At 39.9% G+C, this 14936-nt stretch overlaps 1 protein-coding gene and 2 pseudogenes across 1 annotated transcript in view; 1 reads left to right on the top strand and 2 right to left on the bottom strand.

Annotated features, from left to right (window-relative positions):
* ASCC3 (activating signal cointegrator 1 complex subunit 3) overlaps positions 1 to 14936 on the bottom strand; it is a 476917-nt gene that overhangs the window by 107221 nt on the left and 354760 nt on the right. Inside the window, exons 33-34 of the mRNA XM_006865855.1 lie at positions 13568 to 13679; positions 13240 to 13374 (exon numbers count right to left, since the gene is read on the bottom strand). Of these exons, the coding sequence (XP_006865917.1) occupies positions 13240 to 13374; positions 13568 to 13679 (247 nt within the window). The remainder of the gene's footprint in view (positions 1 to 13239; positions 13375 to 13567; positions 13680 to 14936) is intronic.
* Positions 8113 to 9257, bottom strand: LOC102836717 (annotated as a pseudogene).
* Positions 9629 to 12391, top strand: LOC102836339 (annotated as a pseudogene).

Raw genomic sequence — 14936 nt, 5'->3', positions numbered from 1 at the left:
AAACAAAAACATTAAAAAAAAAAAAAAAGATTTTAGAAACATTAATGAATGTAAGAGGAAATGTGGATAGTGAATAATGTTTTAATACTGTTGTGCCATTGAGTCGGTTCACACTTATAGCGACCCTGTGTAGGATTTCCAAGGAACAGCTGCTGGGTTTGAACCACCACACTTGCAGTTAGCAGTCTAGTGCATATGCGATGCTATAGCGCTATACCAGGACTTCGTTTTAATACTAAATTGCCCCCAAACATGTGATTTTATTAAAAATTATAAAAATAACAAATGATAATGGAAACAGATCTTTGAAACGGTAACTCTACTTCCAATGCTGTTCTTTGCCCTGTAGAACTAGACTATAATCATCCTATTCTCTATAGCTGCAGTTTGACAGGTTCCTTCTCAAATTTTGTAATCTCAAAATTTCAAGAAGCTTAACTGGAGTCCTGGTGTGGTGCTGTGGGTTAATGCACCAGACTGCAAAGCTGTTTGAACTGCAAGGTCGGCAGTTCAAGTTCACCAGCTGCTCCTTGGAAACCCTATACAGGGTCACTATGGGTTGGAACCAACTCGATGGCACTTCACAACAACAACAGAAGATACTGAGACTGAGTTACTTAGGAGTTTGGGTGTGGTCTTAAAAAATATTCAAAAACCACTTCTCAATAGTGAAGATTAATTTCTAGCAACAATATAATTTTAAACCCAGTTTAGTTTTATTATACAATATTTCTAATAGTTACACACAATGTCGGCTAGTGATAGAGAATAATTTCTAGATAAGAAATAAAAACAAAAGAACATCTGCCTATCTCCTGGGCAGTGTGTGTCCTACAGTTCAGATGCCACAGCAGCCTCATTAAATGAGAAGTTCACTATCCTATTACAGACCCGGAGTCCTGGTGTGGCACTGTAGGATAAGCACTCGACTGCTAACCACAAGGCTGGTGATTGAAACCCATCAACTGCTCCTTAAAACCTACCCAGGGTCACTATGAGTTGGAATTGACTTGACTGCACTTAACGACAACATTACAGACTTAAGTCACTATCCAGCAAAAGCAGAATGTTCCTTGGACTTTTAAATTATCACGGACAATGACATTATATCACGGTTGCAGTGGAAATTATTAAGTAGTACCATGAACAATATCTTATATGTTGTTGTTGTTAAGTACTGTTGAGTCAGTTCTGACTCATAGCAACTCTGCATAGTGTTTCCAAGGCTATAAATCTTTATGGGAACAGAAAGTCTCATCTTTTTCCTGTGGAGTGACTGGTGGGTTTGAACTACTGACTCTGTTGTTAGCAATCCAATGCTTATCTTATATCACTACCAGTGATACTTTTTCATAAATATACAGTTGAGTATATCTTATACACATTTGCAGGTTGTTTTGTTTAGTTATTACAGAAAAGTTGACTATATCAATAAAAAACATATCATAAGATCAGTGTAACTGGTTTTAGGTAGAGTCTGTAATGCTGACAAAAAATAAGATGTTGACAGATTATGGACAGACCTTTTGTTATGACAAATACTTCTTCCTAGAAAGACTGAAGCACAGGGGAAGCACTGATTTACTTCCACTGGTATTGTATTAGTGTTGGTTTTTTTAAAAACTTTTTTCATGAGGTGGAAGATGTAGAAAATAGAAGCTTTCACAAATTTCCTTTACAATCAATGTGTTACACACGGTACTCTGTAATATCTCCCATCTCACTCCTCCCACCTCATTTTAAGTGTGTGTATGACCTGAGACACAGTATAGTGCAGTGGTTGATCTATAAAATGGGAATAATAATGGGATGTTATAAACATCAAATGAACAATGGTTGTGAAGTGTTAAATTTCTCAATGTAAAGTTCTTAGAATACTAACTGGCATGTGAAAAGTGCTCAAAACTGTTAGCTATTAGTGTTTCCAAGTCAACTAACCCCAAACCAAACCCACTGCCATCAAGTTGATTCCAATTCATGAAATCACCATGTGTTACAGAGCGGAATGATTCCACAGAGGTTCAAGTTTACAGACACGTATCACCAGTGCTTTCTTCTCTGGTAGCACGGGATGGAGTCAGACTGCCCACCTTTGTGTTAGTTGCTGTTGTTGTTGATGTTAAGTGTCATCAAGTATAAACCATTTATACTACCCGGAGACTTTACCAAGAAGATATTATTGTTAGGTGACACTGAGTTGATTTTGACTCACAGTGACCTCACATGATAGAAGAAAACGTCCTCAGAGAGTTTTCTAGGCTGTAATCATTATATAGCAGATCGCCAGGTCTCTCTTCCATTGAGTCACTGGATGGATTCAATTGCCAACCTTCTGGATTGTAGCTAAATGCTTAACTATGACATCACCAAGGCTCCTTCTAAAGTAGATCATGACTTTAAAATATCATAGTAGGTGGTTGTTGTTAAGTGCTATTGAGTCAGTTCTGACTCACAGTGATATTAGGTGGACAATTTTAAATACCAGATTAGGTAAATGATCAAGTAAATCTAACAGATGCCAATTTAAGATGCATACTCAAATGCATTATTCATTATTTTACTACTTGTGCTAAAATGCTATTAGATTATTTAAAAATGTTTCCTCTCCTGGATAAATCCGAGTTTATGAATCTTACATATTTCTGATCGCATAATCATTAGATTAGGTAATAACAAATGTCATTCTTAGATCTAAAAACACCCAAAACCAAACAGAAAAAAAACTTCATACTTTTTATACTCTTTCTTAGTAAAGAGGATAGATTCTTAAAACATTTATGTATTTATTTTGATAAACGCTTCTACTCGCTTTTACAGAATAAATAGAATACCAATTAATGCAGCATCCATCCACCCATCAACATTATTAATACTTTCTGACCCTGCAATGTACTCGATCCTATTGTTGTTGTTGTTAAGTGCCATTGAGTCAGTTCCAACCCATAGTGACCCTGTACAGGGTTTCCAAGGAGCAGTTGGTGAGCTTGAACCACTGACCTTATAGTTCAAAGCAACTTTGTAGTACAGCGCTTGAACCCACAGTACCATATTGGGTAAAAAATCAGTACACTAGTTTCTCAAAAGGAAACAAAAACTAAGAAATTTTTGATAATTTATGAACAGGGTACTGAAACTTATTGAAAATTTTAATACAGTAGGTTGTTGTTGTTAAGTACCATTCAGTCAACTCAGACGCATAGCGACCCTATATAGGGTTTCTGAAGAACTCTGGTGGGTTTGAATCACCGACCTTTAGGTTAGCAGTCCAGAGCTTATCCCACAGTGTCATACCAGGACTCCGAAACAGTAGGAGTATAGGAGAGGTAGGAATAAAGCAGGTTAGTAAGTAAACGACCACAGAATCAGTGACTTTAAAAGAGAAGACGTTAAAGGAATTATGGTATAAACAATTTTTTTAAAAAAGAACCAACACATCTAAGAGTGAAGGGGCAGGGGAAGAGCAGGGTACTCAGCTCTGAGGGAGGTAATAGTTTAAAGGCTTTACAGTAGATAGTCCTAATATGGAGTCCTGGTGTGATGTTATAGGATAAGCACGGGAACACTTCATTGTGCTCATGAGGAATCTGTACATGGACCAAGAGGCAGTTGTTTGAACAGAACATGGGAACACATAATAGTTTAAAATTAAGAACCATGAGTGACAGGGTTTTATTCTTTCACCATACTTACTCAACCTGTATGCGGAACTAATAATCCAAGAAGCTGGGTTATATGAAGAAAAACGTGGCATCAGGATTGGAGGGAGACTCATTAACAACCTGTGATATAACCTTGCTTGCTGAAAGTGAAGAGGACTAAATATTTACTGATGAAGATCAAAGAACACAGCCTTCGATATGGATTGTATCTCAATGTAAAGAAAACAAAAATCCTCACCACTAGACCAACAGACAACATTCTTATCAATGGAGAAAAGACTGAGTTGTCAAGGATTTCTTCTTGGATCAACTATCAACACTCATGGAAGCAACAGTCAAGAAATCAAACGACCTATTACATTGGGCAAATCTGCTGCACAAGACCTTTTTAAAGTGTTGAAGAGCAAAGATGTCATCTTGAGGACTAAGGTACGCCTGACGCAAGTGATGGTATTTTCAATAACCTCATATACATGGGAAAGCTGGACAGTGAATAAGGAAGACTGCAGAGGAATTGCTGCGTTTGAGTTATGGTGTTGGAGAATATTAAAAATGCCATAGGCTGCCAAAAGAACAGATCTGTGTTGGAAGAAGTGCAGTCAGAGTGCTCCTTGGAGGCCAGGATGGCCAAACTTCATATCTCATACTTCAAACATATTGTCAGAAGGCACCAATCACTGGAGAAGGATATCATGTTTGGTAAGGTGATCAGAGAAAAAGAGGAAGACCACTAGCGAGATGGATTGGCAAAGTGGTAGCATCAATGGGCTTAAGTGTGGCAACAATTGAGGTTGGCCCAGGTCCAGGCAGTGTTTCGTTCTGTTGTGCATAGGGTCACGATGAGTCGGTACTGACTCGATGGCACCTAACAATAACAATGGGACTGCTAATTACTGTTGTAATTTCATGTCCCTTACGAAATACTCTCTCGCGCGTATGCAGTCAGCAGAAGCCTTTATTGATCTCAAAACACAGCATGCTGTGGGTCAACCATCCAAGCAGATGGAGACCCCGAAAGAAGGCACGCAGGCCTTTTTATAGGCAGTCGGGGGGAGTATCCTTCAAGCTGATTGGCTCTTATCTAGGGGAGGTTGCTGACGAGAGGTTTTGACAGTTGGGGTGGATTCTAACGGTTACTGGTAGATTCTAATGGTTAGTGGTGGTTAAGGTGGATTTGGGTATGGGGAAGGAATTTCTTTAGGGAGACTGACTCTTTTAAAAGGGAATTTTTCTAGTTGGGGTCTTTTGGGTTCTTCAATCCCCCCTTGAGTAAGTGCCTTCTGGGCCGAATCATTGGCCCAGGTTCTGTTGGTTCCAGGACAGGCATAGAAGTAGGACTTTCTAAGCGCGGCTCTGCTGGCGGGTGCAATGGTAGGTGCTGGACACCAAGCAGACTCACAGGGTCAGGCAGCTGAAAGAACACTCGAGGCAGGTGGGAGACGGGAGACGGCACACACCTCCTACCCTTCCCATGTCTCTGGTCTCAGAGCTCTCACGCTATCTCCCTCATGTGGGGAGTTCCACATGACAAATACACTACTAAAGAACAAAGCAAGCGTCTTGTCAAACATGATATCATTCTCTATAATGACACGCAGAGCAGTGACTTCGTATCTTCCAGTTTTCAGCAGAACCACTGAGTCCACTCCCCATAGGGAGGAAAGGGTCCCCGATAATGTCGCTTTCAGGCTTGCAACCCCTTCTGACCCAACACTCCATCCCTTAAGGGATTCTCTCACCTTACAATCTACGCGGTTACATGCGTCTTCCGGTTGGTCCCTTGGTGAGTAGGGTAGAGCATTATAAGCCATCATCTACAGTAACAATACAAGCTTACATCTCACTGCAAGGACGCCACAGACTCCTCCAGTGGTGACAACAGCAGCACACAGCCCGTGGGTCAGGGAGGCCCATGGCACATGGACTAAAGGGGTTACCTAATCTCCACCAGTCTCTAGGGTTAATTTAGTTAAGGTCTCTTTAAGTGTCCGATTCATCCTTTCTACCTGACCATAGCTTTGGGGATGATATGGACAATGTAATTTCCAATTACTCCCCAAAGTCTGTACTACTCTTTGGGTTACCTGAGAGATGAAAGCAGGCCCTTTATCCGACCCTAAGAGAATCGATAGTCCGTACCTGGGAATGATTTCTTCAAGCAGCTTTTTTACTACTACAGCGGCAGTTTCTCTTTTTGTCGGGAAGGATTCGACCCAGCCTGAGAAGGTATCTTACGGATACTAAAAGGTATTTATATCCATACATACCAGGTTTAATTTTGGTAAAGTCAATTTCCAAATAAGTTCCGGATCTATTACCTCTCTCTCGGCGCCCGGAGTTACTGTGTTGGCTTTTCTTTGCAATTCTAAACTAGATGGGCATTCCGCAGCACCACTATTGATGTCATCTATGATGTCATGAGGGTGTCGGCCATCAACGTTGCAGCCCACTGACTGGGCAGTCCCCAGGATCTCTTTAATAGTCCCAGGGAGTTCTCTGGCCAAAGAGTGGTGTCTCATCTGACAGGCAATGCTGATGATCTCATCTAAACTGATATTTCCACTGTGCTTAATATTTTTCTGCTTCTTTGTGTCTCTGGGTGGTTCCTTGAGAGCTTTGATAATCACGGCAGAAGCAGAAGACACTACCTCAATCTGGGCCTGTCTGTTCTGAATGGTACTTGATCCTCATTTGTCCTATGGGAAAAGTAACACATCATTTCCTTACAATTTATAATACCAGGAATCCAAAGTCCATGCAATGAGCAATGAATGCACAATCCTGGTAATATTGCATTAATTAGGTCAAGCCTACCTATTTTGTTAGCACAAACCACAGAAACATTGCCATAATCTATAAACTGTACAGAGAAACTATCATTCGGGTGTTGTTCTTTGACCACAGCCCTATACCATAAATTGTCATCTGGACAGATGGCACATATTACATCTCCTCTTTGCAAAGGTGGACCTGTATAATATTCAGGTCTTGATCTAGTACGGTCTAATCTCTCTGAAAGACGGTTAATTTCAGCTTCATCTTCCATGAGTTGAATGTAAGTCTGAAAGGTTATTTATGTGAGAAACATAAACAGTTGTTGTCAAGCCAGGTATTATAGTCTTCTGAGGGAACTTGGAAAATTTAAGAGGCAAATCTTTATTACATTGTTTTCCTTTCTCAGAAGCAACGGTTTCTAGTTTTGTGAGCTTCAAAGGTGATTTAAACATTCCTTCTTTCTTTTCAGTTGTAACCGAGACATTGGATTATTCCTATCTCCCACCGAGTGCCGATATTGAGGGAAGAAGTTGATCTTTGCTGAACTTTGTAAAAGTTTGGGTTCTATACATGCTAAGCTGACATTAGGCGTGCAAGACTTTTCCAACTTCTCCATACTGTGTAATTTGTCCTCTACTGGCTTTCTTAAATATTTTGTAGGTAACAGCTTCATATTTTCACTTTGTTCAAGAATTTCATTTGTAGAGAGGAGTGCTTCTTCCTTTTTGCTTGCCCTGCCTTTGTCACCAAGTAGTCCTAACATCTCATTAATATTAGCATTAATTTGAGTAGTACCATCGTATAGTTCTATAATGAGCCTTCCATCTGGATCTTTTGCTACAACCAACGCCTTTAATGGCTTATCTAAAATAGTCTCCTGAAACCAAATGGTTACTTCTTTTGGTATATGATCAGGTATATCAGATAATGCACACTTAACGGGCAAAAGTAAAACATCATATGCATCACTGGGTATGGGCAGCAGATCCTCATTTGCTACTACACAAACATTCCCAAAATCGACAAAGAAAATTTTATTTGGCTCTTTTTCCATTACTATCCCCCTGTACCAGTTTCCATCAGTATATTTTGCAAGGCACAAATTTCTCCAGATCAAGGGAGATGTTTTTGAATTCAGCAAAACTTGACTTAATTGTGTAACATGACATGACAACTGCTCTAATATGTTCACGTTTCTTGCCAGTTGACAATAAAATGTTCATGGGTCCTCAACATGGGTTACATACACTGATTCCTCGCTCATTCCCAATGTTCACATCATGTGTAGAATAATAGTAGGAATGTAGCTGAACAGACGGCTGCAGATGCTTCTGAAGTTTTACAGGTCTTGCAAGTTCCTTTTCTACCAAAGTATGGCATGCACTCTGAAAAGGTGTTAGCAAGTCCACAATGTGGAACAGTTCTTCATCATGTATGGATGTCATAGCAAATATCGTGCATTTTAACTCTAGATTCCCTTCCCATGCATTATCTATAAACTCACTAAAAGCTTGTATTACCTTTTCATCCCAAACAAAGGGATTCTGACCAGTTGGTTGAATTAAATGATAAAGACTGCACCTAAAAGCCTGAACCTTAGATATTCTCCACAGATACCGTATCTCTGTGTCCGTGAACTACAGATATGACTTCGACATGCTCTGCAGATTCTGCTCTACTAACTAGAGCCCTGGACCATCCTAGTCAACTGGCACCAGATATAGCCGGGATTTTCAACATAAGACACTTTAACTTCTACTGTACTTCCAACTTCTAGCTCACTTTTACAAGAGCCTGGCTTAATTTTTAAGAACTTCTGTGAGAGTGAAGTATAAACAGATGCTTTTTTTTTTTCTTTGTCCTTCAAAACAAGTCTAGTTGAAACATTTGTAATAACTGTGGTGCCAATCATCACTTCTGTAGTTGTATCATCTGTCTTTGCTTTCTGGTCTGTGTCTACCTTCTTGATAGGAGATACTTTGCTAGTCTCTGTAGTAAAATGGTTGGAAACATGCCCCAGGGGAAGGACACTTATTGGGATGCTGTCCTTGGTTTCAAATTCCTGATACTTAGCATGCCCAGCTTGAGCAATTACCTTATTGATGTTTTCTTCCCCTGTCCTGGATTCATCAAGAATCTCAATAACATATATGGATAACTAGTTCTTTGTGGAGCACAGTCCTTTTTTTAAAAAAGAAATGGCTTCCTGGCTCCAACTTTTCCCCAAAGGCCAAACATTTCAGAGCCAGTATTGGGAATCACCTAAACTGAGGAAGCACCATCCTGACATCACACCAGTCTACATTTTCTGAATTTCCTCGGTCAACCATGAACACATCTACACTTTTGTCATCTAACCGGGTGACTATGGCCCGATAATAGCCATTTTCTTTCCACTTGACACAGCAAAGGTCATCAGGTTCAGGTTTCAAAACTACACCATCCAGCTTTGTGGCGGTGGAATAGAAACTGCACATTCTCCTCATCAACTTGTTGAAGGTACCATTGTTTTTCCTTAACTTAATCCAAAACTCAGAAGGGCTTTTAACAAACTCTACCTGGGCATCATAAAAGGCATTCATCTTTAACCTGAGGCATTCATCTTTAACCTGATAGATCTTAAGGATGGGAGTGAAATCTCTTCATCCATTTCTTCAGAAGGAGACTGTGAAGAGTTGTTTCTGGCTCTTCTTCCTCATCCTCCTCATCTATTCCCTGGTTCTGAAGGAATTTGTCAGCCACAAAACCTGACTGTACACCAAATACACAGTTAAGATTAATTCCATCTTCTCCATATAGCGTGACATAATACACATAGACGAAGGGGAAAACATAGGGTAAGGGTTGGGTAATAGACAGGGATATTCACTCAGGCGCCTTCCTGGACACGCCCCTCGTGGGGTGTTTCAACTCTCTCTTGGCTAAGGTGTAGCCATATAAACCCCAGCCCTGGTCACCGCTAATGAAGTGATGAATCACCGTTATGCCATATGAGAGTGTCGTGGAACCGCAGATGGAGGCCCAATCAGACTCCGTAGCTGATGCCATGGAGCCGCAAAGACTGGACACAGCAGGCTGTGTTCAGTTACACTCTGACCACAATCACCCAATCATTCACTCGACAGACAGTAAAGAGACGAGGCGGCTTTGACAAAACGACAGGAGCCAGGAGCCACAAGGATCAGAACGGCGGCATGTCCTCTACGAGGTTCCGCTTACAGGAGCGACCTGCTTCATTCCTTTCTGGCCCACCAGGAACAGGTACAGGGGAACCGCGGAACGTATCACCCAGTCCCTGGGCGGAGCGTGTCCACTAGCACGTCTGCCTGGACCGTCGGGCCTCTGCAGGTTTGATTCAAATCACAGAAACAGAAATAAAAAGAACAAGACCCACAAAACAAAAAACAAAAATTTACCGGCCGGGAGATCAAACGCTTGACGAAAGGAAGAGGATTCGGGGGGACGATCCCAGACAGCCCCCCAAATGTTGTGCCTGATTTCATGTCCCCCACGAAAAATCATCAGAAGACCTTTATTGATCTCAAAAACACAGAATGCTGTAGGTCAACCATCCAAGCAGATGGAGACCCTGAAAGCAGGCACGCAGGCCTTTTTATAGGCAGTCGGGTGAGTATCCTTCAAGCTGATTGGCTCTTATTTAGGGGAGGTTAATCTGATTGGCTCTTATCTATGGGAGGTTGCTGACGTGAGAGGTTTTGACAGTTAGGGTGTATTCTAACGGTTACTGGTAGTGTCTAACAGTTAGTGGTGGTTAGGGTGGATGTGGGTATGGGGAAGGAATTTCTTTAGGGAGACTGACTCTTTTAAAAAGGGAATTTTTCTAGTTGGGGTCTTTTGGGTTCTTCAATTACAAGGCTGGCAGTTCAAATAAAACAGCAGCTCCTCTAGTCTGTTGAGATTGACTTAGCCTTGGTTCATTTTGAGTATAAACAAAATGGATTGAAAATAAACGTGCTTCATTATGTACTAGTATACCCATATGCCACATAAGGAAACTAAGGTACAGAAAATTATGAAACAGGTCTGATGTTACAATAATAATACTCTGGTTTACTAACAATTTTGCTCAGGATTTTTCTACCATTTCATTTTGAAAAGTTATTAATTAATTACAGGTGACTTCTGTTAGTAGCTATTAAAGAATCCAGCCGACAAACAAGTAAATAATTTTTGTCACTGAGGACTACAAAATTTACTCCTAATATATAGCCTACCTAGTGTGCAACAAGGTTTTGTCATAATTACTGTCATTTTAAACAACAAAAAAGTAAGAAATAGGAGGGGACTTCAAATAGTTGTGGAAAATGTAATTAAAAGGTAATGGAATTCTCCAAAACCTTTTGAAACCCCTTTGTATGTAGAAATGAAGCAAAAATACTCTTAAAAATACTTTTACCTTCCGTATTAAATTTAGTTCTTTGTTTCCTGGCAAGACAGCAAAAATGAATAGTTTTTTTACCATCTGGGAGTCCTGGTGTGGCGCTGTGGGTTAATGCGCCAGACTGCAAAGCCGATTGAACTGCAAGGTCGGCAGTTCAAGCTCACCAGCTACTCCTTGGAAACCATGTAAAATTAAAGGGTTGCTATGGGTCGGAATCGACTCGATGGCACTTGACAACAACAACAACAAACCAGGAGAGTGGAGGCCAGGGGAGCGCAGGGGAGCAGTTGAACAGAGAACTTTTAAATGTGAATCCTTACAGTAGCATCATGGAAAAATATGAGCTGCCCCAAAGAAATAATAAGAAAACCTATCAATCAAAATTCAGAGAAGGTATTACAGCTAAGTATAGGGCCATCAACTGGTTTGCCCAAGAGAGCAGTTTACATACTATAATCCTGGGTAAGTATTAACAACACTCTCTTCTACTCTCAAAAGAACCCAAGCATGGGTACCTGGTCCATATATGTTGCTTTGCAGTGCTCTTGTTTGACAGAGAAGGGCTTCATGAACAGTTTCTGCCAAATATCAAGAGGAACTAGATGGCGGCAATTTTGGAGACAAATTAATATGGAATTTGTGAACTTTATAAAATATCTCTTTATATTAAAAACCAATTAAATAACATAAATACACTCAGGGCCAGGACTCAAGCTGGAGGCGGTGAGAGGGCGGGATTAGAGTGGGAGGAACAGAAGCGGTAGTTACCGAGGATCGGTGACGCCAACAATGGGAAGAGGAAGAACAGCTGGTTCTGGTGGATTTGTCAGCAATTATTGATTCAGACTTTCTCTCAAAATGTAAAAACAAGTATAAGATTTTGGGCACTGACACTGTGAGGCCTATTATGCAAGTGGACAACTAAGTCTTTGCTGGGGAATAAGAAGAGTCTTGGGACCTACCTGTGTTATGTTTGAGGAAGGTGTGGAGGAACAGGTGGATGTAGAAGGCAACACTAAAATAGTTGTGCTGTGGGTTAATGTGTTGGACTACAAAGTTGGTCTGAACTGCAAGACTGAAGGTTTCAGCTCCTCAGAAACCCTATACAGGGTTGCCATGGGTCTGAACCGATTTGACGGCACTTAACAACAAGATACAAATGCCATACAATGAAGACGCTCAGCCTGATAAGAACTCTTCTGACAGAAAAGAAGGAAGGAGAAGAAACCACAGGTGGTGTGGAGTGGCTGCAAATCAATGATACTGGTTCCCCTAGTAGACCCAACATGGTTTGTAGCTTTCTAAATGATAATAAAGACGAAGAAGTTGTAGCTCTGGCCCCAGATAAACCTTTGGAATTGAAGGAGCAAGAGATTCAATTGAAAGATAACTCAGTCCTGAATTATGAACAAGGGACATCACTTTACTTGGAAATTGAGGACTCGATCCTCTTATTTAGATTTCTTCTTTTGATACAGAAGGATTTGTTTTTACGGAAATTCAAGATGCTGCCTTAGATGAAATGTCTCTCATATCTAATCATGAATTTATTTAGTTTTTAAGTCAAATTGGCTCTGTAGTTTCTAGTTCATCTATTTTGATAATTCTTATCTTATAATAAGTTATAGTATAACTTATTATAGCAATTATGTAATATTAAGACCAGAATGAATTGAATTTAAAAAGCCCAAACAAAAAGCAGTTTAAATGATCAGAGATCCTTCTCTAACGAATCCTTTACATTTGGATGTTTCCCTGAACTAAGTGGGTCAATGTTCAACTATTAAAGGCATCATAAAGTGCCCTAATACGTGTGTTGGTAGCTGCCATGGAGTCAGCTTCTGACACACAGTGTGACTGTTGGGAGACCAGAGTAGCAGCAACTTGAGCCTAAAGCAAACCTGATGCTACTGGGCTGCCAAGCTACGTTTACTCTGTATTCCACACTGTTCAGTGAGCGTGGTGCCAGATCGAGTCCAACAAAGTGTATTGTGTCCTCTGAGTGTGAATGTCATTCCAAACTGGTAACTCCTGCTGCTGTTCATACAGAGAGAGCATGGTAACTGCACCCCTGGCAACCTTTCACATGGGAGAAAAATAAACCTCTCTTGTTGATGTGACTCTTTTTCATGTTTTTACAATATATCGATTGGGATGACATTTGAATATAAAATACAGAAAAGGATAAAGAGGTACAGTGGAAGATTCTTGAAATTTGTAATTTTAAAAAAGCAGCTAATCTACACTAATATATAGCGCTACCGTATGTTGGACAGAAAAATAAAAGTCTTAAATTCTAAAACGACCATGGTATTAGCTGCCTTTCTGTTAATAAGAATAAACATTTGATATTTAGTAAAATAAAAGTCTTATTTTAAAAAATAAAAAAATAGATAAACTCACACTTAGAATGGAAAGCAATTCTTCAACACTGCATTCTGATTTCAAACGTTCCTTGAACATTTTAACGGTTTGGTGCCTCAAATAATAATAGGAGGCAATTCTGCTATTTGTCAGAGGTTCGATGCTCCTATGATCCTATTTCAAAAGAAAGATAATGTGACATTAAGAATACATATGATGACAATAAACCACATAAATTAATAACTATCCATACCATAGGTTGCTATTCCAACAATATGATTAGTGATTTTGGTTATCACTAGAAGCAAAACCCTACGCAAAAAAGCTGGGCAATCTTTACAATTGGAATATGTAAGCTGAGTCTTACCTCTCCAATTCGGATACAATAGGAATATTCCAATTCAACCAAAGACTTCTCAACCAGATTAGACAGAAACTTGTTCACAGAATCATGGCTCACATCATCCAAGTTGTAGTAGCTAGAAAAAAACAAGTTTATTATTTGCTTTAAAATAAAACTATCACCTCAGTTTCATATTATTTTTTTCAGTATTTCAAAAACATTTACAGCAAGTCTGGTGTGACACTGTAGGATAAGCACTGGACTACTACTATCCACAAGGTTGATGGTTAAAACCCACCAGCTGCTGCTCCATAATGCTATGCAGGGTCACTATGAGACTAAGCAGACATCACTTAACAACAGCTAACAGCAGACCAAAGTAAAGCAACTGCAATTGCCATTCTCATTTTATGTATTAAAAGTCCCATGGTGCTGTAGAGTTGGCTCCAGATCACAGTGACCCCATGGGTGACAGTACAAAACACTTTCCAGTTCAGTGCCCTACTCAGAAATGTTTGTTATGTTTGAGCCCATTGTTGCCGCCACTGTATCCAGACATCCTGTTCCTCTTTTTCACTGATCCTTTTCCAGGGACTGTTCCCACTGACGTGTCTAAAGCATGTGAGACAAAGTCCTTCCATTCTCTCTTCTAGCTCGTTCTGGCTGTACTTCTTCCAAGATAGGTTTGCATGTTCTTCTGGCAGACCATGTTATTTTCAATATTATTCACCAACACCTTAATTCAAATGTATCAATTCCTCTCCAGTCCTCCTTATTTATTGTCCAGCTTTTACAAGCAAATGGGGATGGCTGAAAAAATGTCTTGAGTTAGGCACACCTTAGTCCTCAAAATGGTATCTTTGTTTTTTCCCACTTTAAACAGGGCTTTTGTGGCAGATTTACCCAATCCAACAAGTCCTTTAATTTCTTGAATGCTGTTTCTATTAGTGCTGATTGTGGACCCAAGTAAAATGAAATCCTTCATAATTTCAATCTTTTTCCCATTTACCATTATGTTGTTTATTGGTTCAATTGTGAAGATTTGTGTTTACTCTATATTAAACTGTAATCCATACTGAAGGCTGTATCTTTGATCATCATCCATAAGCGTTTTAAGTTCTTTTCATTGATAGAAAGTGAACTTGTGTCATCTATATATTGCAGATTATTAATGAGCCTTCCTCTAATCTTGATGCTACTGTCTTCTTCCTATGGTCCGGCTTCTTGATTATTTGTTCAGTATATGGATCGCTGCAACCATTTCTGAATTATCTTCAACAAAATTTACTTGTGTGTGATACTAATGACATTATTAGATAATTTCTGCATTCTGTTAGGTTACCTGTCTTTGGAATGGGCACAAACATGTCAGTTGGCCTACAAATTTCTTGGC

Source organism: Chrysochloris asiatica, unplaced genomic scaffold (assembly GCF_000296735.1).
Source record: "Chrysochloris asiatica unplaced genomic scaffold, ChrAsi1.0 scaffold00084, whole genome shotgun sequence".
Classification (NCBI taxonomy): Eukaryota; Metazoa; Chordata; class Mammalia; order Afrosoricida; family Chrysochloridae; genus Chrysochloris; species Chrysochloris asiatica.
The sequence above is the reverse complement of the archived record's forward strand: the minus strand, read 5'-3'. Positions and strand labels throughout refer to the sequence as shown.